A 24,122-nucleotide genomic window follows, 5' to 3' on the forward strand; every position below is an offset into this window, starting at 1 on the left:
CTTCTGCCATTTTGCTTCTTCATCTTTACTGCTCCCCCTCCACTGTTGAACTAACCTGCACTACTCTCGACAGCTAATAAAAGCTGAAGCAAGGAGGTGGCGCTACAGTATATCAAGCTCTAATTGGCTACAACAAATTTGAAACACCGCAGCACTACATCAACCGGTGCTGGGATCCGATACCGAGTCCCAGCACCACCAGCCAATGTGTCCCTTGCCAGACACATCTTCACAACAGGGCGCCACTCCAGGCATCCTGTAAGCCAGGCATGTCCAAACTGCGGCCCTCCAGCTGTTGTGAAACTACATATCCCAGCATGCCCTGACAGTTTTGCTGTCAGAGAATGCTAAAGCTGTGTCAGGTTATGCTGGGATGTGTAGTTTCTCAACAGCTGAAGGGCAGCAGTTTGGACATGCCTGCTGTAAGCCAAATGCAGGTGCAGTGGGGCAGTGATCATGCCGCCCCCAGGAACCTGCACCCTGTGCGGCGGCACCACTCTCACTCTCCTAGTTATGGACCGGTAATTATGGCTACATTGTATATATACACACTGACTTTGTTCTGCTAAATAGTGGAATCCTTTACTGTCTCTTATTTTTACCTCTGGTAAACTCCAGTGGAGACAGGGACAGATGTGTGTGATCCCAAATACTCTTTACAGCAAAGTATCATAATATGGTGAGTGCTACAGTATATAAACAAACAATAATAAGTCATTTTATTCATAGCTAGTGACATATACATATTTCACTGACAAAATAAGTGTTATATGACGTACAGTATGTGTGAGGTACATGCTAGTGGCACAGACTTGTACGCAATTCGCAATATATGCAGCTTTGCATGTAGACAAACAGAAGTGTAATTGCTATTGTGTTCAAACTTCGCATCAGCCAGGGGTGACTTAAGAGAGAAGGGGCCCATCTGCAGTCTCTGTGCAAGCCCCCACTCTCACTGGTGCAGTTGCCGAGTAGACTCTGGCACTGCGCCATAATACTGGTGATTTCTGTAATACGCTTGCGCAGACCTTTGTAAAGATGGCGGCCGCGCTCTTTCCCTTGTAATTTCTGCGGCACCGATGCTGGACCCTGGAGAGTTAAGTTAAATGTATGAGTGCAGGGTGTGCAGTGTGAGCCCCCCTTACTGCAGGGGCCTGTGTGCACCCCACATCCATTATAGATGAACCCACGACATTCAGCCTTACAGTATGTAAATCACATTTATTAGGTTAAATTATAGTTTTCATATAAAGAAACCTTTGATTTAGGCTTTGTTTTTGTGTGACCCTTTATCCGAGTTACCTCAATTACACCAACAGGTCATCTCTGCAAGGATTCTCTCTGTAAAAACAAATTATTACTGACCCAGCGTATGCTTACGGGAATCCTGAAAACATGACCTGTTGAGATTATTGAACATCGGAGTGTAGATATTTTAAGTGTAATACAAGTTTTAATGCAAACATACATTTGAAAAGTGAATTGTTACTGTATATAAAGAAGACAGTTTTCTTCACTGCTGAGTCCTGACACTTTAGAAACTCAGTCAAAGTTTGAGATTCATCTGAGTGACTCATAAGCACATGAGCAGGAGGCTGGGTCCTGTGCATCAAGTCAGGCATCCTTCCTTAAATCCATCACATGATGGGCCTGCAGGCTTTTCAGAACAGGAGGAGGGATCATGGGGGCTGATTTCCATTACTTGCAGCTGTGAGCCCAGTTTAAATGCTGGTTCTGAGCCCCCTGCTGCTCACTTACTTGTCAGGGCTGAGGATGCAGGTTGCAGTGCTGGGAGGGTTGGTGGTTATCAGTATCTGCCTGATACCTGGCATCCAGGCAGGAAAACGTGAGTGTGGCTGTTTAGCATGTGTGAGTTATACTTCTGTTGTGGTTGCTTTATTCTTGCTGTGCAAACTCTTATTTCCTTGTTTTGGCCTAGGGTTACCAATGGTTTGTTATGTTCTGGTCTTAATGCTTTCTGAAATCAGAGCTGATGGTAGGCAGCCTCTAGTTCTACAGCTGTTGAACTACAAGTCCCATCATGATGGGATTATTGGTGATTACTGTGGCAGTGGTATTTGCCTTGTACTTAAATTGCTTTGCATAATGTATTGCTGTGGAATAAGACTGTTCATGTTGGTGAGCACAATTATGCTGATACAATCACTTGATTTAAAAGGTGTAATTATTGGCCTAAAAAAGCCTTGAAAATGCTTTACCACATTTGAGCATAACCATAGCTGTGATAGAATGATGAAGCAGTTCAGTGTAGAAAGCCAGTGTCCCAGGTTTAATGCTCAGATGGCTTTGGGACATGGCTACATGTGCTGTAGATGACCGGTGTGGTATGTGGTTCTGCTGCTATCAGCTGGCCCTAACCAATATGATGCCCCAGGCAAGATTTTGGCTGGTGCCTCCTAGCACTGCCACTAGTTCCACCTCTGACCCTGCACCTCTCTTCCAGGACCATCACCCCTCACCCACAGCAGTCCTCATTTTGGTCCCCCTACATTTTAAATGGGAACAGTGTGTGCATTTGGCGCACAGCTCGGGAAGGGAAGGGGCACGGCCACACAACAGTACCACTAATTCAAATTACAACACACACAGTAGTGCAACTTTATTCACATTTTTTTTTATCATGTGATGGTGTCCCTTCTTCAGGCTACATCACACAGTAGTACCACTTTATCTTATATACATTACTCCTCACAGTAGTGCCCCTTATTCACATTACGTCATACCATATTGCTCTTTAGTCACATTAGACCACACATTAGTACCCTTTCTATATGTTATGCCACATAGAGCACCTTATACACATAATGGCACACGAATAATGCATTTTTACGCATAATACCACACAGTAATGCCCTTTACACAATGACACACATTATAAATGTCCTTATAAACCTAATGTGCCTTACACATTATGCCAACCTTTATTAATGCCCTTATACACATGCTGCACATAATTAATTTGCTTGTACACAATGACACACATAATGTCCCTTACAAATATGCCGCACATTAATGCATTTATACACATGACACACAATGCCCCTTACACATATTCCGAACACTACTGCACAACCAATCCACCCACACACAGCACTCACATGGCCACTAACACGGTCCTCTGCCTCTGCTTGGATACAGATGTGTCCACATACAGTACATCTTGCTTCAATATGCCATGCAGCAGGAGATTTCTTGCGTGAGTCAGCTGGTATCGCTAACATCGGGCACCTTTTTTGCATTGCTATGTGGCTAGGATGCACAAGCAGCTTCTGATTAAAATGACATGCGGCATGCCTATATTCTGTGTGTGACTGTATCTGCACACGAAATGCTGCATTTCAGTGATTTCCAGGAATACACTGTAATGTAGCATTTCGTGTGCAGATAGTCACTCACAGAATGTAGGCATGCTGCATAAAATTTTAATCGGGTGGTCTTCAGTATGCCGACTGACGGGATCCCGGCGCACAGTATACCGGCGCCGGGATCCCGACAGCTGGCATACCGACACTTATTCTCCCTCGTGGGGGTCCACGACCCCCCTGGAGGGAGAATAAAATAGTGTGGTGCGCCACCGTGCCCGTAGCGTGGCGAGCCTGCAAGGGGCTCATTTGCGCCCGCCACAGTGTTGGTAAGCCGGCGGTCGGGCTCCAGGCGCCGGTATGCTGGTCGCCGGGAGCCCGACCGCCGGCATATCGTAGTGAACCCTTTTAATCAGCAGAAGCTGCTTGTGCCCCATGGCATGCCAAATGCCCTAGGCATTTGCCTAGTTTTCCTATGCCTAGGGCTGGCTCTGGCTGCTGTCAGGTTGTTGCCTCATCCCTTAATTCTGGACGCGTATTAATTACTGGTTCTGTGGTTGGCTGACTTAAAGATGTAATTTCACCTGGTTTTAATCTGCCACAGTGTAATTAATGTGCCCAGAATTAAAGGGATGAGGTGGCAACCCTAGCTGTAGCCCATCCATTTCAAAGGTTGGCAGGGCATTCAGTTGTCTTCTGCGTGCCACTGATGTGTAGTGTGAGTTACACTCCTTTCTATCAGCTTGAACCAGTATGGCCATTCTCCCGACTCCTTAACAATACTCTTTAACAGGTGTAACTTATGGATGGTTACACTGGGTCTGGGACTGAGGGTCGACGCCAATTGGTCGACATGGACAAAAGGTCGACATGAGTTTTTTATGTTTTTTTGGTGTCGTTATCTTCGTAGAGTGACCGGGAACCCCAATTAGTGCACCGCGTCCCCTCACATGGCTCGCTTCGCTCGCCATGCTTCGGGCATGGTGCCTTTGCTCCGCTACCGCTTCGCTCTGCACACTTTACCATTCCAATCGTAGTCCACGTGGATCGTTAAGTATGAAAAGGTTCACAAAAAAAGAAAAAAAATCGTGAAACTCATGTCGACCTTTTGTCCATGTCGACCAATCTGCGTCGACCTTTGTGCTGTCGACCTGGAGTCCGGATACCGGTTACACTTTATTACTTAATGTATTTTTAATGTTGTAAAAGTCATTGGTTAATGGAACTTGCTAATTGAGCTGATGCCCATCTGAAATCCTGTGGTATCTGCATGTGATCTTGATAAATACTTTATCAATGGGACATGTAACTATTGTGTTACTGTAGATGGGGTTTTGGTGCCCACAGCGATAAATTTCTGTAACTTCTCTAGTGCGGCATAAACGCAGCAATATCTGGTTGTTGGTGGAAACCACTCAAGTTAATCGTTGTATAAGTTTAATGGCTAATGATAGCCATGATAATGACCCTTATGTATGTGGTGAGGGGCTTCACAGCTAGCTTTGAAATGATTGCATTGGTTCACTCCTAAATAGCAACATAATCTAACCATTAAACCAAGACCTTATGTGGCTGGCTTCAGAATTGTTGGTGGAATTTCCCTGATCTGTAGCTCCTACGCACTGGCCGACGGATGCCGTGACAGGCAGAGTGAAGTTTCTTCACCCAGCCCCGTAGCCCTGCATGCTAATATGGACGATGCTGTCCATATTGGTGAGGCTGCAAATCGTTCATCGTTGGTGCATACACACTGAAAGATATGAATAATCTCGTTCATTAATGAACGACATTGTTTCCGATCCAGAGCCGGCCCTAGCCAATATGATGCCCTAGGCAAGATTTTGGCTGGTGCCCCCTAGCACCACCGCTGGTTCCGCCTCTGACCTTGCACCTCTTTCCCAGCACCATCACCCCTCATCCATAGCAGTCCTTATTTTGGGGTTTGTACCCCGTATATTTTAAATAGGAACAGTTCGCACATTTGGCGCACAGCCCAAAAAGGGGTGTTTTTTTGCTGGCAAGGGGCATGGCCACACAATAGTAACACCAATTGCAATTACGCCACACAGTACTGCAACTTTATTCGCATTTGATCATGCGATAGTGTCCATAATTCATATTATATCCCACAGTAGTATCACTTTACCTTATAAACATTACTCCTCAAAGTAGAGCCCCTTATTCACAGTACATCACACTGAATTGCTCCTTATTCACATTACACCACACCTTATTGCTCTTTATTTACATTAGACGACACAGTAGTGCCCTTTCTATATGCAACGCCACATAGTAGAGCACCTTATACACATAATGCCACACAGTAATGCCCCTTACACATATGAGGCACATTATTAATGTCCTTATAAACATAATGTGCCTTACACATTATGACAACCTTTATTAATGCCCTTTTACACGTAATGTCCCTTACACATATGCCGCACATTATTAATGCCCTTATACACATAATGACACACACAGTGCCCCCTACACATTTGCTGCACATTATTAGTGCCCCTAAACACATGACACACATACAGTATTACCCTGTTACACATATGCCGTACATTATTAATGCCCTTATACACATAATGACACACAGTTCCCCTTACACATATGTTGCACATTATTAATGCATTTTTACATGACACACATAATGCTCCTTACACATATTCCAAACACTACTGCACAACCAACCTACTCACATGCACACAGCACTCACACTGCCACTAACACTGTGACCTCTGCCTCTGCTTGAATACAGATGTGTCCTCATGAATCTTGCCTCAATGCTAACGTCAGGCACATTTTTTTAATGAAAATGCATCTTATTTGCATTGCAATGTGGCTAGGATGCACAAGCAGCTTCTGTTGATTAAAATGATATGCAGCATGCCTATATACTGTGTGAGACAGTGGCTGTATCTGTATATGAAATGCTACACACAGAATATAGGCATGCTGCATATCATTTTAATCAGCAGAAGCTGCTGATGCCCCTATGCATATCAAATGCCCTAGGCAATTGCCTAGTTTGCCTATGCCTATGGCCGGCTCTGTTCCGATCTTTCAGAGTAATTGGCTAGTGTGTAGGGCCCATTAAACTCTTATGCTGTTATCTTAACATATTTAGGAAATTGTTATGAGATGGGGTATGGCTAAATGAAAGCTAGGTCTCCCAGGTGCTATTGAATTGGGTTCTCCTCCTACTAAATTTAATTGGCTGTCAATCTGAGAGAACAGTAAATACTAAATATACCACTAAGTGATTAAGCAAATTTAATTTATATATATATATATATATTATAATATAATATAATTTTTTTTTATTTTTTTTGGGCAGTCAATTGTAAAGGCAACTCAGGCTTGTTTTGCACTAATCATTTTTGCCCATCTAAATCTGGAAGGCAACATCTGCAAGAATTGAGGGTTCTGAAATTCAACTGCTTAGTACATGTACCCCTACAGTATATACTGTTAACCTTTTAAGTAGTGTAACAATAAATTGGGATAGCTGATGTACTTTTTAGCCATCCTCAAAGAGAAAAAATCATGCAGTCTTTAACAGATGCATTAATATATAATGTGGATAAATGGCAGTCTAACTTTAAGAAACTCCACTTTCAGGGTGGAAAACATTCTAAAGGGCCTGGAGTGCCCCTAACTGATGCTGCTTTAGCTGGCCTGTCAACAAAGACAAGTTTGACACTAGAAAATGGAGGTCTGCTCTATGGACAGATACTACTAGACCACCCAGTGTGACTATGGCTTCGGTCTCAAACACTGTTAAATACTTGTAAGGATACAAGATTAAAGCAGACCATGGTTACAAAAATATCGGTGTTTTGATGCTGCTTCTCTGGATGGCAGTTCCTCATACAGAAGTGTCTAGCAGTAGCTGCCAGAGCCCTATGGGTGGCATTTAAAAAAACAAACAAACAAACAGAACCTTCATCTAATTGGGGGTTGTGGGGTTATCTGCCAAACATGCATTTTCATAAGGTTGGTGTGACTACATTCAGATGGGATGTAGTTCATATGCCATTCAGACAGCCTGACTTTATTGGTAGCAAGAAGATGAGCCATAGTATCAGTGATGTTACCAAGATCATTAACGAAGGGTACAAAATAGTATTCCACTGTATCAAAGAGGAATCTCTTGATAACAGAGGGGCCTATTTACTAAGCCTTGGACAGAGAGAAAGTGGATGGAGATAAATTACCAGCCGATCAACTTCCAACTGTCATGTTTGAAAAATGAGTTAGGAGGAGATTACTTTATCTTCGTCCCCTTTATCTCCATCCAAGGCTTGGTAAATAGACCCCAAAATGTTATGTGGTGCTGGGAACCTTGCAGAACTGTACAGTGATGGGTGCAATAAGGGTACAAGCCTCTTTTCAGGACTTGCTGGTAAAGCATCAATGAGCTTCATATCTTGACCTTGATGTAGTGCATTTGATTAATTGGAGACTTTACAGCATTGCTCAAGTTCATGCTCCATGCAAAAGACTTCCTTAATAAGATCTACAAGGCAGGTCTCCACAATCCAAATGTAACACTCTGTGGTTTTTTTTTTTTTTTTTTTGTGCTACTGTGTAATTTATGGTCAGCTACTCTAACTTGGAAATTCTACTTCTCCTCCAAGAACATTCCCCAAAGTGTTTGGTAGTTCTTATGGGTACTCTGTTGGAAACAATGTATCAGTATGGGTTTGCCAGAGCAGCCTAGGGGACTCTTCCACAAGATCATGGCTGAATAATTGATGCAATAACTCTTGGATTGGCAACTAACTTATCAACCCCAACCTCTGCTAAAGGTTCTAATATTAGGGACAAGACTTGGAGAGATTAAGGGGTCTATTTACTAAGCCGTGGTGATAAAGTACCAGCCAATTGGCTCCTGTCACTTCTCAAATACAGCCTGTAACATGGCAGTTAGGAGCAGATTGGCTGGTAATTTACCTCTAATACCCCCATACCTTCCCTTTCAAAATCCACCTTCTATTGGGTCCACTAGCTCAGCCTATTATCCTTTGATGTGGTACCACTATTTGTTCTGTTAGTCTGTTTACCCTGTTCTGTATCTCTGCTCAGAATACTGGCTAATCCCTGCTTGGAAGCACAAATGCCTTATGAAGATGGTTCCCTCCCCCACATATTTTATAGAAACATAAAATCCACAACTAACAAGACTAAGGGGGAATTGAATTCTACACAAATTGCTGTTGCCACGGTGTTAAAATGCTGACAGCAGCTGATTTGCCCCCCCCCCCCCTCTTGCCTAAAAGTGCTTTCTACCCTATGGAGTAGTGAACACTTAAGTGAGATCCTGCTGCTGTAGGGTGTATTCATTCAGCAGTAACTGAATTGCCCGCCCCCCCATAACCTGGATGTATCTGCACCTATATAGAATCTTCATGCAAAGCAGCAGGGTGGTGGTCTCAAATTGCCTGCCAAACATTGGGAAGATATCTGATCTTTGGAGGGAAAGTACAGTGGTTGCTTATAGCAACCAGCCAAGTCCTTGCTATTTCATAGAATGTACAATAAATTATAGCTAGAAACTGGTCTCTAGGGACAACTTATCTACAGGTGGAATTCAGTTTAGTGGGAGCCCAAATGTATTGGGAGTCCACTGGATCAATTCAATGTTCCCTTCCCTCCCTACCCCCTCCTTGGGTGTGCATGCTATGTGCACACCCATTAGTATTGGGTTTAGACACGCAAAGCGGCTAAACTGCTTTGGTGCCAAAACAGGAGTTTGGGAGCCCCAAAGTGCCAACTTATCGCACACTTTAGCTCGCACATCAGGAACCTGCGAGCTGAAATGAGTCCCCAATGGGAATTTGTTCTGAAATCTGAATTAATCAACCCAGATTGCCTGTACACACTGCAGCGATGTTAATGAAGGTTGGAACGATCATGTTCTGTCCTTTTAGCATAAACAAGGATGCTAGTGACTGTCGCAAGTGTTCACGGGAGCACACAATCCTGCAATGTAAGCCAAAACTGAATTTTGGAACATCGCTCCAGTGTGTACCCAGCTTACAAACCTAAAATAACATGCACTATGCCAATGAGTAAGCTGTTTAAAATGTATCCATTCCTGCTTTCGACCATAATCTCATCACAATCCACAAAACTGATCTCTTTTATCTGACAAAGTATTTATTTGTCTTGACAAATCTTAATTACTTCCACAAGTTTATCAAATGTCTTTACAGTATCAATAAACATAATTCTCTAGTTCAAAAGATAAATATATTTTCCAATGATGGCACAGCCCAAAATTTAAATAGTGGAGCCAAACAAACTGCCAGGGAGTCCCAGTTGGCAATCTTTTGGGTGGCAGTTGTTGTGGCTCCCCTATTTGAAATTTGTGCTGTACTGCAACTGAATATATATATATATTTTTTTTTTATAACTATGTTAAATATACCCATAAATGAACTCCCAAACTTTTTAAGTTACAGTAGTAAAACTGTTTGTGGAGATGTATCAAGCATCAAGAGGTAATGTGAGGAAGAACCTAGCAGTCTGAGATCAGAAATTAACTGGATGCTATGGGTAACTCATAGAGGCTTAATGAATCTCCCCTGTATGTTAATAGTCTTACCCCAAGATTCTGGAGCATTAATGGAAGCATCCATACAGTGAGTAAAATGGACATCTACAAGTACCACTGCAGCTAATTGTCCAAGTTTAGACTCCTTAATAGCAATGTCCTGAGTTGGTCACTGATATGTTAATTTTTGTAACACTTCCTTTGGGTAAGTGTTTTACACTTGAATCCATTCTTGAGTGGGTCAGTAGTGGATGAATCTGCATTTAAATGGCCACTGCTATTGACCATTCCAGGACCTTGCCCAACATACCATGGCTGTTCTAGGATCTGGTGTGGAATGGTTTTATTCGTAGTCTAGTTCCAAGAAAAATCAATTAAATCCTTAGGGGCTGTACTGTCACATTGTAATTAGCTTTAGTAGTGGTCAGCTGAGTAGATGCTGAAGATGGTTGCGTATGTAACAATGGGTTTTATATCTAGTTTCTGCATTAATTGGATAATTAGTGGCACAACATTCGCATGTGTATACTGTACAGCAGGGCTGGCCAAACCGGTCCTCGAGATCTACCAACAGTTCACATTTTCCAGACCACCTAGCTGGTGCACAGGTGTAGTCATTACTAATTAAGATGTGCTGCATTCATTCCTAACTGACAATTCTACAGATCTCCAGGAGGCCTGGAAAACATGAACTGTTGGTAGATCTCAAGGACCGGTTTGGCCAGCCCTGCTGTACAGCATAATGTGCTAAAAAAAACATTTCCTTCAAAAGTTGATGGGGTTTTTTTGTTTTTTTTAACGGACACTATTTTCTTACTAACTCTAAGGGTTAAGCTGGTAACCATTTCCATTATGGCTGCTTGGGTGCTGTTACTACAGATATATAAAGGATAACAAATCCAGTTAAAATAGCTGGGTTTTTTTGTTTTTGTTTTTTGTATCTGGCTTTTAGTCTCGTATGACTTAAGTCAAATGCATCCAATTTAAGAACAAATAGCTTTAACAGGGATGTCGTTAAGATGCCAGCTGCAGGATCCCAATTAAGTATAGCGGGGAGGTTAGGTTTAGGTGCCACCGGGGGGCTAGGGTTAGCCACCACTGGGGGAGGTTATTTTTAGGAATAAAGGGGGGTGGGGGGGGTGCATTAGTCTGCAAGGAGGTGGGGGGTAGGTTTAGGCACCACCAGGGAGGGTTAGGGGGTAACGTACTTGCCTCCACCCAGAGGCGTCACTGGGTGTGGTGACACCCGGTGCGCACCCTTCATATCAGTGTGCCAGGGGGCATGGTCACTAACAAAGGTGGCATGGCCTCGCGGGGCTGTCACTCCAGGGGTGTGTCCAGCATCTCCAGAGATGCTGTGCTGCCCCTGGAGACTGTCTGCAGCGCTGTCGGCTCCTCTTCTGACAGGAGCCGGGTGCTGTAGCAGACTTTCACACTGCAGCACCTGGCTCCTGTCACTGTGGAGGAGCCCACAGTGTGCTGTCACCCCTTCCTGGCATCGTACACCAGCCTTGTGACTCCACTGCCTCCACCCCTATTGGCATTTCAATGATTGGGATGCCAGCATCTGTTGTGACCACTGGCATCCTGTTCAGCAGTCCAACATACTAAACCCCCTTTAACATGTAATATCCTCGTGGTAACTTAATTAAAACTAATTTCCCATCTAGGATGTTGGTGCAACTAGTCCAACTGACTGCTCTTGTAAAGTGAGGTATATTTTGTCAACATCCATAATGACCTGAGGATGTTGACATGTCCAAATCAACTAAATTCATTATTCATCATGTCCAAACTCGTCATGAAATGTTGACATGTTTAGAATGTTGACAAAACATCTCTGGGGGCTCAGTAGTGACTTGCCTGGTCCAGTGGCTCCAGCTGTATCTCCCAAGTCCAGCTGGTACAACAGTACTAACTGGTGGTCAGTGACTAACTCTCCCCTCATGTAGCCCAACCCTCTGTTTCTGGACCATGCAGAATGCTTAACAGGTCAACATTCTGGAGATACTGACATGTTTAACATTGATCTTTCCACAATGTCTACTGTCTACATCATGACTGCATCCTGGTTCTGATGTGTGAGCTTAAAGTAACTCTGGCTTTCCCTTGTAAAGATGCAAAGTGCTTCCTTCTGTAATAAGGAAGGGAAGTGATGTGGACACTACAGTCATAAGTAATTGGTATATTTTTTACACTTCTGTTATTGAAAGGCAAGAATGCCAAACTCTGGTAAATCTCCAAACACCTATTCTAGTAAAACCATGCCTACTTGGCTGTATTATAAACCTAGAAGTGGGGAGAATTGGATTGTGATAGGGATGCTTGAAAAAGGTGTGTGGTTTTTGCAATCACTAGTTTTTGGAGCTAGAAAGCTGCTGCCATGTTCTGACTTGCTGCTAATCAGCTGACCCGAGTTAATGGTTAAGACTTTACTAAAGACATCCTTTTGGAGAATGACTTACATGTAGCTTTAGTAATTCATAGGAAGAACTTGAAGCATTCATCTTTCCATTATATAGAAAACCTGTAGACTCAGAATAGTTTTTGTATGACCACCTGCAGCTGTTGGAAAGTTAAATCTTATACACCATCCTTCCATTGTGTGTTGTGCAAACTTAGTCTTGCCCAGGAAGGACTTGTACAAGCCGATATACTAGCTATCTGGAGAGGGACATCATTTAAAGGCAGGTTGTCCACATTTTGGGTGAGGAGAAATATTAAACTTTAAATAACCAGGTTGGACCATCATACTGTACTAATGCTAGATATGCACCCTAACAGGATTTCAGGATGTGATGGAATTTGGAAGGAGATCAGGCAAGGAAGGCCACCATAACCAGATACATGGCTGGTTTCCTGACAGCAGTCCGTGGGATGAGAAGCTCTATCCTGCCTGGAAGATTAATGATGTCAGATGGGAGAACTGCTGGAGAGGTAATAACTTTGGTTTACATCTTTAGAAGTGCCAATTAGTATGTAAACTTATCACATCTAGACCTTCAGCTCTACAAATAACTGCTAGAAATGTAATAGTATGGTTTACTAAATGCCACATTGCCCAAATATTACCATGGCTATTTCATTGTTTTTAATGAAAGCAAATGGGAAATTCTTTCTGGTGCTGATGCTGGTAGCCAGCAGGTTTCTGGAAAACTGGCTGACTAGCTAAGACTATACACTGCATCTGCCAGGTCTCCTAAGCTTACTTTTCTACAGGCTGTTCAGAGAATTCCACATAGGCAAAATTTACTGTTGCTAAAGCAATTGAGCTTGGGTACCCCTTTGTATCGGACTTCTGTGCTGGGGTTTTGGTTGGTTTTGACAAGGTACTAATACCAACTAGGTATTTGCTGATCATGGAACAAACTATCAGTATCTGTGTTTGCATCCAAGAGAATGTTTTGAACTAAAGGACACAAATGCCCTTATAATTTTGCTGTACTGGACTTAACACTACCAAAGAATCACTGCAGAAAACTGCTTTTGTAACTTGACCTCTATTGTGGTTTTTATTTAGGTGGCAAAGTGTTGGCAATCCTGACCAGTGACAGCCCTGCGCTGATAGGGTCGAATGTTACATTTGCTGTTACTCTGACGTTTCCCAGGTGTCAAAAAGAAAATGAAGATGGGGATATCGTCTATGAAAGAGGATGTGGAAATGGTAAATGTAATTCTACACCTGTAGAATGGAGTGCCAGAAGGCCCATGTGTGCGGCTCTAACATGTCTACCTTTTTAGCTTCCTCCAGTTATCAAGACCAGTATGTTTATAACTGGACCAAGTGGCTAGACTTCTGTGATGAAGGAAACTGCAGTTTTGTCAACAAATATCCAGATGGAAGACCACTCCCACATCGCCATGACTGGAGGTGGAATAACTTCATTTACGTCTTCTCAACAATGGGTGGGTATAAAGTCTATCGCCTCTACCGGTCTATGTGGGCACTAAAAGACTATGTTGCTTCACAAGTATCTTGTCAGGAGAGTGGTTTAAAATAAATAAAATGGTGTTTGCTTATTTTTGGACTTCATAGATGTATGGGAAGACACAAGGTAAATCTTAGTCCATTGCTGTCGAAGACCCACTTTAGCTATGAAACTTGACTTGGTAGAATCAACACTTGGTAAAATGGAAATAAATTTGGCAAAAGTGAAATGTCAGTAGCTTGGTTTGCATTTGAATCCAATGGATAGATGGGTTGTATTATGGGTATAATATAAAAATATGTAAGATCTGTTATATGATCCTCCCTTCATAGGAGGACTAAAGCAAGAGTATAAAACCTTAACTATGCAAAGGGTGTTTAAATACTTCAGAGTGGTAGCAGTTATGTGAGACCTTATTTGACATACCATTTCTACACCCAGGTCAGTACTATACACAAATTGGGAGATCTTCTGCCCTTCTGTCATTGAACACTACAAACATCACAGCTGGCACACAGATGATTGAAGTGTCAGTCTTCAGAAGAGGGCATCAAAGACATTATCCTGTTACCAAAGCAAGTGGTATATACATTGTAACAGGTAAGTCTGGGTATATACTTGGTGTTGCTTACAAAGAAGCAATCTGATGCTTGAGCACCTTCCAGCCAATATCTACTAAGCATTGATAATTGGCACTTGGCTGTAGTCAATGTCTTTAAGGTCCTAATGTAGGGTCTGCTGACTAGTTTAATGGTCCTTGAGCATCTTGAGTGTTATCCTGAACCGGTGTATTGACAAAGCTGCAACATGCTTGACTACGGCTCTGCATAATGGCTAATTCTTGACAAATGGAAAGGTTGATTTTTGTGTTTGCATATTCCAGATCAAATTCCATTCTATGTGAACATCTCCCAAACTAATGATAAGAATTCCTCAGACAACATCTACATTAAGGATTCTCCAATTAAATTTGACATCAAAATCCATGATCCAAGCAATTACCTCAAGAAGGCTGTAGTGTCCTTTGACTGGGACTATGGTGATGGGAATGGCTCCTCTGTTTCCAATAACCCGCTGTCTAGTCACACATACACCACACACGGGAACTTTAGTCTGAACCTGACCATCAAAGCAGCCATTCCTGGACCCTGTCAGCCTGTTACTCCTACTCCAGTTCCTACGACGTATCTACCAACAACCACCAATTCTTTCACCACTGCAAATACAACTGGTAAGTTGTAATGTCACTAAACACATACCCTCTACTACCAGAGTATTAATGTTTCTCTGATTTACAGATAATTCAACAGATTTGCCATCATTTGAAGCTGAAACTGCCCCACTAACCACTGAAAGACCTAATGTTACCACTGCTCATACAACCACAATACATTCTACTCCTGTTCCTGGCTGCTTTATCTACAGATATGGTCACTACAACACCAAAATTACAGTTGTAGGTAGGTTGTAACAAGCCACTGGCTCTCGCTGGCTCCAATAAGAGCCCAAGCTTAGACTTCCCTTCTTACTCCTAGATGGCATCCTGCAGGTGAGCATTGTTGAAATGACAAGTGTCAAAGTGTCTACCGCTCAGACTGTAAACTCTCTGATGGACTTCATAGTGTCTTGCCAAGGAAGGTGAGTGTTGGTTTGATGTGAGACAGACTTTATAAGTCTGGAAAAACCAAATTAATATCCAGCTTTCCTTCCAGCCTGCCTACAGATGCCTGCACAATTGTGTCAGATTCTACGTGCATGGTTCCTCAGGACATGATCTGTGAAGAAGTTCCAGCTTCTGACCAATGCTTGGTGACCCTACGCAGAGCCTTTGTAGAACCAGGATCCTACTGTGTGAATATTACACTGAGTGATGATGCAAGTCTGGCTCTTGCTAGTACACTGGTCTCTATAGAGGGAGGTGAGTAAAGTCTACAATGTGTATACAACCAAACTTGAAAATACAGATCCTCTACAGTAAGCTTTAATATTCTGAGCATCAGACACAATACTTTCAGTAACAGAACTGAGTAAAGCAAGAACAGGTGCTGACATTGCAGGACTGGTGTGCTTTTCTGGTATCTGGGGTTCCCCCTTATACACATGGATGCTATAATGTGGTCAAAAGGAGAATTTTAATTTGTTAAAGTACAAATCGAGGGTGTTAACTGAGAAATGGTGTTCTCAAACAGTTCATGTTTTCACAATCTAACCATGCACAGGTGAAATCTCTTGCTGGGTCACCTTTGTATCCATTCTGAAAGTACAGCTCTTATCCAAAAAGTTCCCTATTAAAATGAAATGATGCTGTTATTTTTCCAGATGGAGGGGTGTATATGTGCAATATAGAATTCCTTTTCCACTCACTACAGCACAGGTGGTTTTGTCTCTAGTACTGGGGTTTATGGCTAAACTTGTTTGTTCTCTTCATTTGAAGACCTTGGTGTTAGAATAATTTTTATACTTAAAAAAAAAAATAAATAGATTTTTTCCTACTTACTTCTGTAGAGGCTGGAACTACCACATATGTGAAGGCAGTGCTGGTTCATCTAGGGTTGATTGCCCTTGCTGCAGTTATTATTGCAGTGACTGGTGTCCTTCTTTACAAGTGAGTGCTCTCCAAATCCAATTTATATTTGGGAGGGGGGGGGTGTGACTGCTTTCACTAGTGAGCAATGAGCATCAACATGTTCTAAATGCAATCTTAAGTGTGTGTGTGGTTATACCCTCCTGCCCAGTCACGTCTGATACTTCAAACAGGTTATTTTTTCTGAATGTCTAAACTTTTCCCCCAGGAAATACAAGCCATACAGACCCATTGAGAATGCTGCAGACCAAAGTGGTGGACAAGGGATAAAAGTGTACTTCAGCCAGATCAAAAACGTTCTCTTTCAAGGAAACCATGAGCATGAACCTCTTCTAAAGAGCAAGGCTGGAATAATATAACTCTGTGCCTACCTATGTTAGACTGACTATCCCGGCATTCTAATAGCTGGGATCTGTATGAAAGTGATTTAATATCTAAAGCTTCTCATTGACCTGTAAGACCAGAGTTCCAGTAAAAAGGTTTGCATTTCAAATCTAGGAGACTGGTAGCAGCTTGAAGGGTCTGGGGGTGGCTGTAGAGTACATACTGGGGAAGGGATCTACCTACTGTCACTGGCTTGATACTGTATATTACACTGAGGCTAAACGGTACTGTTATGTGGGATGGCCAGTGGTTCTAAAGTGAATACTAATTGAAATGGGGCTCGTGCAATTATTAGCTTGGAGGTACCAATGTAACTTGCCCCACCATTAGAGATGCACAATCCTGTGTGTTGATATGTAACTTTCCAGTAGCTTATGATGGTACAAACCACTAGTAAACTGATTTCTTTGCCAGCTATACCAGTGTATCTGTGCATTGACTTAACTCATCAACCTTTGACTGTTTTGTAAGTAGAGTCTAAATGACTTGCTATAACTGCAACTTAATGTATGTCCTGGGTGACTAGTGTGGAGCCTAACTGCTGTGCTTTAGCAACTGCACCTTATCTAATAAAGAAAATGTTTGCCCTAGAATCCTGTGTTCTGAACTGTGTAACTAGTGTTAAAATGCAGTTGACGTTTAATATACAGTGACCTCACTCAGATAATATAATGCTGGTTGAGGACTAATACCTCGGATCACACATTGGTAGTTCTCGACAGAATGCATCTTGGCCGTCTGCCTCCCTGTAACTTAAGGGGTCTATTTACTAAGACTTGGACTGAAAAAGTGGACGGAGATAAAGTACCAGACAATCTGCTCCTAGCTGACTTATTTTATTTTTTTCCCTCAAACAGCCTGTGACATGGTAGTTAGGAGCCTACTTTTTTTTTTTTTTTTTTTTACTTCATCTCCATACAGGGCTTAGTAAATAGACCCCTAAGTTTACAGCTAGTGAGCTCCACCTACACACAGCCAGCAGAAGAGATGGGCCACAAAGGGTTAAGGCAGGCATTCCCAACCACGGTCCTCAAGGCACACTAACAGTGCAGGTTTTAGTGATATCCAGGCTTCAGCACAGGTGACTTAATTAGTAGCTTAGTTATTTTGATTTAATCATCTGTGCTGTAGCCTGGATATCACTAAAACCTGCACTGTTGGTGTGCCTTGAGGACCGTGGTTGGGAATGCCTGCGTTAAGGTATGGAATCCTGGCAGTCGGGATGCCAGTATTCATGTACCAAATGCAAACCCCACAATAGCATATGGTCACACATGGCAGTGATTATACTATGTAATGCACCAAATGCCTTCCTTAAACCATATCTCCCAACTCTACAAATCTTGGCATCTATTCACAGGAGAAGGAATGTCTTGCAGCTCAAAGTGCTGGACATGCCCCGCAGGCCCATAAAATAATGGGATGTGCTGTGCACACCATGAGGTCCTGTCCCTAGTTTCAGGCACCTGCAAGTGTCCCTATTTGTGCCTGCAAGATGTTGGGAGGTACAGTATGCTTAACAGTCACCCATCGTAGCATAGCTTTCTTTTAAACCAGTAATGTTCAACATGTAGCCTTCCAGCTCTTGAACTACAAATCCTAGCATGCCTTGCCAGTTAGCTTTCTCAAACTGCAAAACATTACAGCACACTGGGATGTGTACTTCCACAACAGCTGGAGGGCTACATAATGAGGGACCCTGATTGGAGTAAACATGGTTGGGACTTATTTAACTGGATACTAGGCTGAAATCAAGTATGTGGTTTGTTTTTCTCGCTGCCTTGCCAACTATTGTGCTTTCTTACAAAGATCACTTAAATACTTGAAGTTTAACACTGTTGTGGTGAGTGTGGTGCAGTGTTGGTGCTGATGGCAGCTGTATCAGTTTCCCTGATGTCTGCTTCCTCCACATCTCTTCTACAGGCAGAAGGATCTGGAGACAACCCCCTCCCCACCCACATTCCCACCATTTGAACGGTTATTTGATATTTTTAATTTTTTTTTTGGGTGGTCTGGGACAGTAATAAAACACCGCTGTACATTTTAACTGGTTAAATCAGGCTTTTTCAACCAGTGTGATGAGACCAGTTGCAAGGTGTGCCACAGAGCAGCTTCATGCACCTTCAGAGTGAACTGTTGACCCAGGCTCTTAGAGGATCAGTTGTGCTCTGGCCGTGACCTATGCCTTGAAGATGCGGCGGTGTGATATCATAGGTCACAGCCGCCACGTATCACCAGCCTGCATACATATCTTCCAGTTCCTGCCTACACAGCTTTTCTTGCCGACCCACATCCACACCTGCCTGACTGCCTGCTGCTCAGTATTTGCAGCACTCCACTTTGAACAACCACCGCCACTGAGGGACAGGGAGGCACTGTGGGGCAATGTATCTGGCACTGTGGGGCATTTTCAGTGGCCACACCCCTTCTGGAGCGTGACCATGCCCATTTTTTCACCGTGCGCGCCTTTGGTGCGCACACGCTGCTTTTTTGTATGGTTTTTGGGGGTGTGCCATTTTCCATCTTGCCCTGGGTGCCGAAAGCCCTAGTTACGCCTCTGCAAAAAGGTGCAGCTGGAGGGTATGCCACTGCATCTGCAGCAAGTCTCTGCGCTGTACATGGGTGATAAAACAATCCTTTTACTGCAGCGTCCTATGGGGGTCATTCCAAGTTCGTCGCTAGCTGCATTCGTTCGCTGTGCAGCAATCGGGCAAAAACTCTGCACTTCTGCGTATGCAGCGCAATGCGCTCGTGATGTGTACTATTACAACGAATGATGTAGTTTTACACCGGGTCTAGCGATGCTTTTCAGTCACACAGGCAGCCGCAGAGTGATTGACAGGAAGAGGGCATTTCTGGGAGTCAACTGACCATTTTCAGGGAGTGTTCAGAAAAATGCAGGTGTGGCTGGCCAAACGCAGGGCGTGTTCATGACGTCAAATCAGGAACTGAATGGTCTGAAGTGATCGCAAGTGCTGAGTAGATCTGAAGCTACTCTGAAACTGCAAAAAATATTTTTGTACCTGCTCTCCGATCCCTTTGTTTGCACTTCTGTTAAGCTAAAATACACTCCCAGTGGGTGGCAGCATAGCGTTTGCACAGCTGCTAAAAATTGCTAGCGAGCGATTAACTCGAAATGACCACCAATGTCTTGCTGCCAGTCCACCTGCCCCCTTTGGTATCAACAATCCCCACTCCCTAGCCACGCCCCAGGTGGAACAAAAGCTTCTGTGGCCACCAGCATAGATGTGTATGAAAGCGGCGCAGCGGAATGCTTTCATAGGCCTCCCTGCGCTGCATACTCTGAGCCCCGGAGCCTGCTCTGTGTGTGATGTCACAGAAGTGCCTTCCCACCACAGCCGCACCTAGATCCCCAGAGGCCCTGGCTCTGCAACACAGCCCCTGGCCTACCGGCCAGGAAGCCCCAAGATGGGTAATGTAGCGGATAGAGAGGTGATATCGCGGAGGGTTATGTATGGATGCTGAATCAATGTAAAAGGTGACAGTGCAGTCAGGGCTGTTGCTAGTGTTCGCCGCCCCCCTACAAACTATAAATTTACACCCTTGCATACTTTACAAACGCACAGTGCACATAATGACCCCTGTAGTAGACTCTTACACATGTAATGCCCCCTGAACCAGTGATTCTTACACATGTCATGCCCCCTGTACCAGTTACGCTTACACAAGTAACGCCCCCTGTACCAGTGACGCTTACACACGTACCGCCCCCTGTACCAGTGACGCTTACACACGTACCGCCCCCTGTACCAGTGACGCTTACACACACGTACCGCCCCCTGTACCAGTGACGCTTACACACACGTACCGCCCCCTGTACCAGTGACGCTTACACACACGTACCGCCCCCTGTACCAGTGACGCTTACACACACGTACCGCCCCCTGTACCAGTGACGCTTACACACAAGTACCGCCCCCTGTACCAGTGACGCTTACACACACACACACAAGTACCGCCCCCTGTACCAGTGACGCTTACACACACACACAAGTACCGCCCCCTGTACCAGTGACGCTTACACACACACACAAGTACCGCCCCCTGTACCAGTGACGCTTACACACACACACACACAAGTACCGCCCCCTGTACCAGTGACGCTTACACACACACACACACAAGTACCGCCCCCTGTACCAGTGACGCTTACACACACACACAAGTACCGCCCCCTGTACCAGTGACGCTTACACACACACACACAAGTACCGCCCCCTGTACCAGTGACGCTTACACACACACACACACAAGTACCGCCCCCTGTACCAGTGACGCTTACACACACACACAAGTACCGCCCCCTGTACCAGTGACGCTTACACACACACACAAGTACCGCCCCCTGTACCAGTGACGCTTACACACACACAAGTACCGCCCCCTGTACCAGTGACGCTTACACACACAAGTACTGCCGCCTGTACCAGTGACGCTTACACACACACAAGTACCGCCCCTGTACCAGTGACGCTTACACACACACGTACCGCCCCCCTGTACCAGTGACGCTTACACACACACACACGTACCGCCCCCCTGTACCAGTGACGCTTACACACACACGTACCGCCCCCTGTACCAGTGACACTTACACACACACACGTACCGCCCCCTGTACCAGTGACACTTACACACACACACAAGTACCGCCCCCCTGTACCAGTGACGCTTACACACACACACAAGTACCGCCCCCCTGTACCAGTGACGCTTACACACACACACACGTACCGCCCCCTGTACCAGTGACGCTTACACACACGCAAGTACCGCCCCCTGTACCAGTGACCCTTACACACACACACACAAGTACCGCCCCCTGTACCAGTGACGTTTACACACACAAGTACCGCCCCCTGTACCAGTGACGCTTACACACACACAAGTACCGCCCCCTGTACCAGTGACGCTTACACACACACACACACACAAGTACCGCCCCCTGTACCAGTGACGCTTACACACACACAAGTACCGCCCCCCTGTACCAGTGACGCTTACACACACACACACACGCGTACCGCCCCCTGTACCAGTGACGCTTACACACACACGTACCGCCCCCCTGTACCAGTGACGCTTACACACACACACACGTACCGCCCCCCTGTACCAGTGACGCTTACACACACACACAAGTACCACCCCCTGTACCAGTGACGCTTACACACACACAAAGTACCGCCCCCCTGTACCAGTGACGCTTACACACACACACACAAGTACCGCCCCCCTGTACCAGTAACGCTTACACACACACACACACAAGTACCGCCCCCCTGTACCAGTGACGCTTACACACACACACACACACAAGTACCGCCCCCCTGTACCAGTGACGCTTACACACACACACACACACAAGTACCGCCCCCCTGTACCAGTGACGCTTACACACACACACACACACACAAGTACCGCCCCCCTGTACCAGTGACGCTTACACACACACACACACACACAAGTACCGCCCCCCTGTACCAGTGACGCTTACACACACACACACACACACACAAGTACCGCCCCCCTGTACCAGTGACGCTTACACACACACACACACACAAGTACCGCCCCCCTGTACCAGTGACGCTTACACACACACACACACACACAAGTACCGCCCCCCTGTACCAGTGACGCTTACACACACACACACAAGTACCGCCCCCCTGTACCAGTGACGCTTACACACACACACACAAGTACCGCCCCCTGTACCAGTGACGCTTACACACACACACACACACACACACAAGTACCGCCCCCTGTACCAGTGACGCTTACACACACACACACAAGTACCGCCCCCTGTACCAGTGACGCTTACACACACACACACACGTACCGCCCCCCTGTACCAGTGACGCTTACACACACACGTACCGCCCCCCTGTACCAGTGACGCTTACACACACACAGAAGTACCGCCCCCCTGTACCAGTGACGCTTACACACACAAGTACCGCCCCCCTGTACCAGTGACGCTTACACACACACACACACAAGTACCGCCCCCATGTACCAGTGACGCTTACACACACACAAGTACCGCCCCCCTGTACCAGTGACGCTTACACACACACACACACACACACACACACACAAGTACCGCCCCCTGTACCAGTGACGCTTACACACACACAAGTACCGCCCCCTGTACCAGTGACGCTTACACACACACACGTACCGCCCCCCTGTACCAGTGACGCTTACACACACACACACACACACACACACGTACCGCCCCCCTGTACCAGTGACGCTTACACACACACAAGTACCGCCCCCCCTGTACCAGTGACGCTTACACACACAAGTACCGCCCCCCTGTACCAGTGACGCTTACACACACACATGTACCGCCCCCTGTACCAGTGACGCTTACACACACACACAAGTACCGCCCCCCTGTACCAGTGACGCTTACACACGCACACACACACAAGTACCGCCCCCCTGTACCAGTGACGCTTACACACACACACAAGTACCGCCCCCCTGTACCAGTGACGCTTACACACACACACAAGTACCGCCCCCCTGTACCAGTGACGCTTACACACACACACAAGTACCGCCCCCCTGTACCAGTGACGCTTACACACACACACACACACACACGTACCGCCCCCTGTACCAGTGACGCTTACACACACACGTACCGCCCCCCTGTACCAGTGACGCTTACACACACACACGTACCGCCCCCCTGTACCAGTGACGCTTACACACACACACACACAAGTACCGCCCCCCTGTACCAGTGACGCTTACACACACACACACACACACAAGTACCGCCCCCCTGTACCAGTGACGCTCACACACACACACACGTACCGCCCCCCTGTACCAGTGACGCTTACACACACACACGTACCGCCCCCCTGTACCAGTGACGCTTACACACACACACACACACACACACACACACACAAGTACCGCCCCCCTGTACCAGTGACGCTTACACACACAAGTACCGCCCCCCTGTACCAGTGACGCTTACACACACACACAAGTACCGCTCCCTGTACCAGTGACGCTCACACACACACACACACGTACCGCCCCCCTGTACCAGTGACGCTTACACACACACACACAAGTACCGCCCCCCTGTACCAGTGACGCTTACACACACACAAGTACCGCCCCCCTGTACCAGTGACGCTTACACACACACAAGTACCGCCCCCCTGTACCAGTGACGCTTACACACACACAAGTACCGCCCCCCTGTACCAGTGACGCTTACACACACACACACACACACACACACACACACACACACGTACCGCCCCCCTGTACCA

At 45.4% G+C, this 24,122-nt stretch overlaps 1 protein-coding gene across 1 annotated transcript; it reads left to right on the forward strand.

Annotated features, from left to right (window-relative positions):
- The first annotated feature begins 1,740 nt into the window (after positions 1-1,740).
- On the forward strand, positions 1,741-17,381 carry LOC134927367 (protein QNR-71-like). Its single transcript, XM_063921722.1, has 11 exons — positions 1,741-1,846; positions 12,676-12,828; positions 13,412-13,555; positions 13,633-13,797; positions 14,262-14,420; positions 14,704-15,051; positions 15,119-15,280; positions 15,356-15,458; positions 15,533-15,738; positions 16,326-16,425; positions 16,613-17,381. Exons 1-11 carry the CDS (start codon positions 1,774-1,776, stop codon positions 16,761-16,763), a joined length of 1,764 nt encoding a protein of 587 aa, XP_063777792.1. The 5' UTR covers positions 1,741-1,773; the 3' UTR covers positions 16,764-17,381.
- Positions 17,382-24,122: the final 6,741 nt, after the last annotated feature.

This window comes from Pseudophryne corroboree, chromosome 5 (assembly GCF_028390025.1).
Source record: "Pseudophryne corroboree isolate aPseCor3 chromosome 5, aPseCor3.hap2, whole genome shotgun sequence".
Classification (NCBI taxonomy): Eukaryota; Metazoa; Chordata; class Amphibia; order Anura; family Myobatrachidae; genus Pseudophryne; species Pseudophryne corroboree.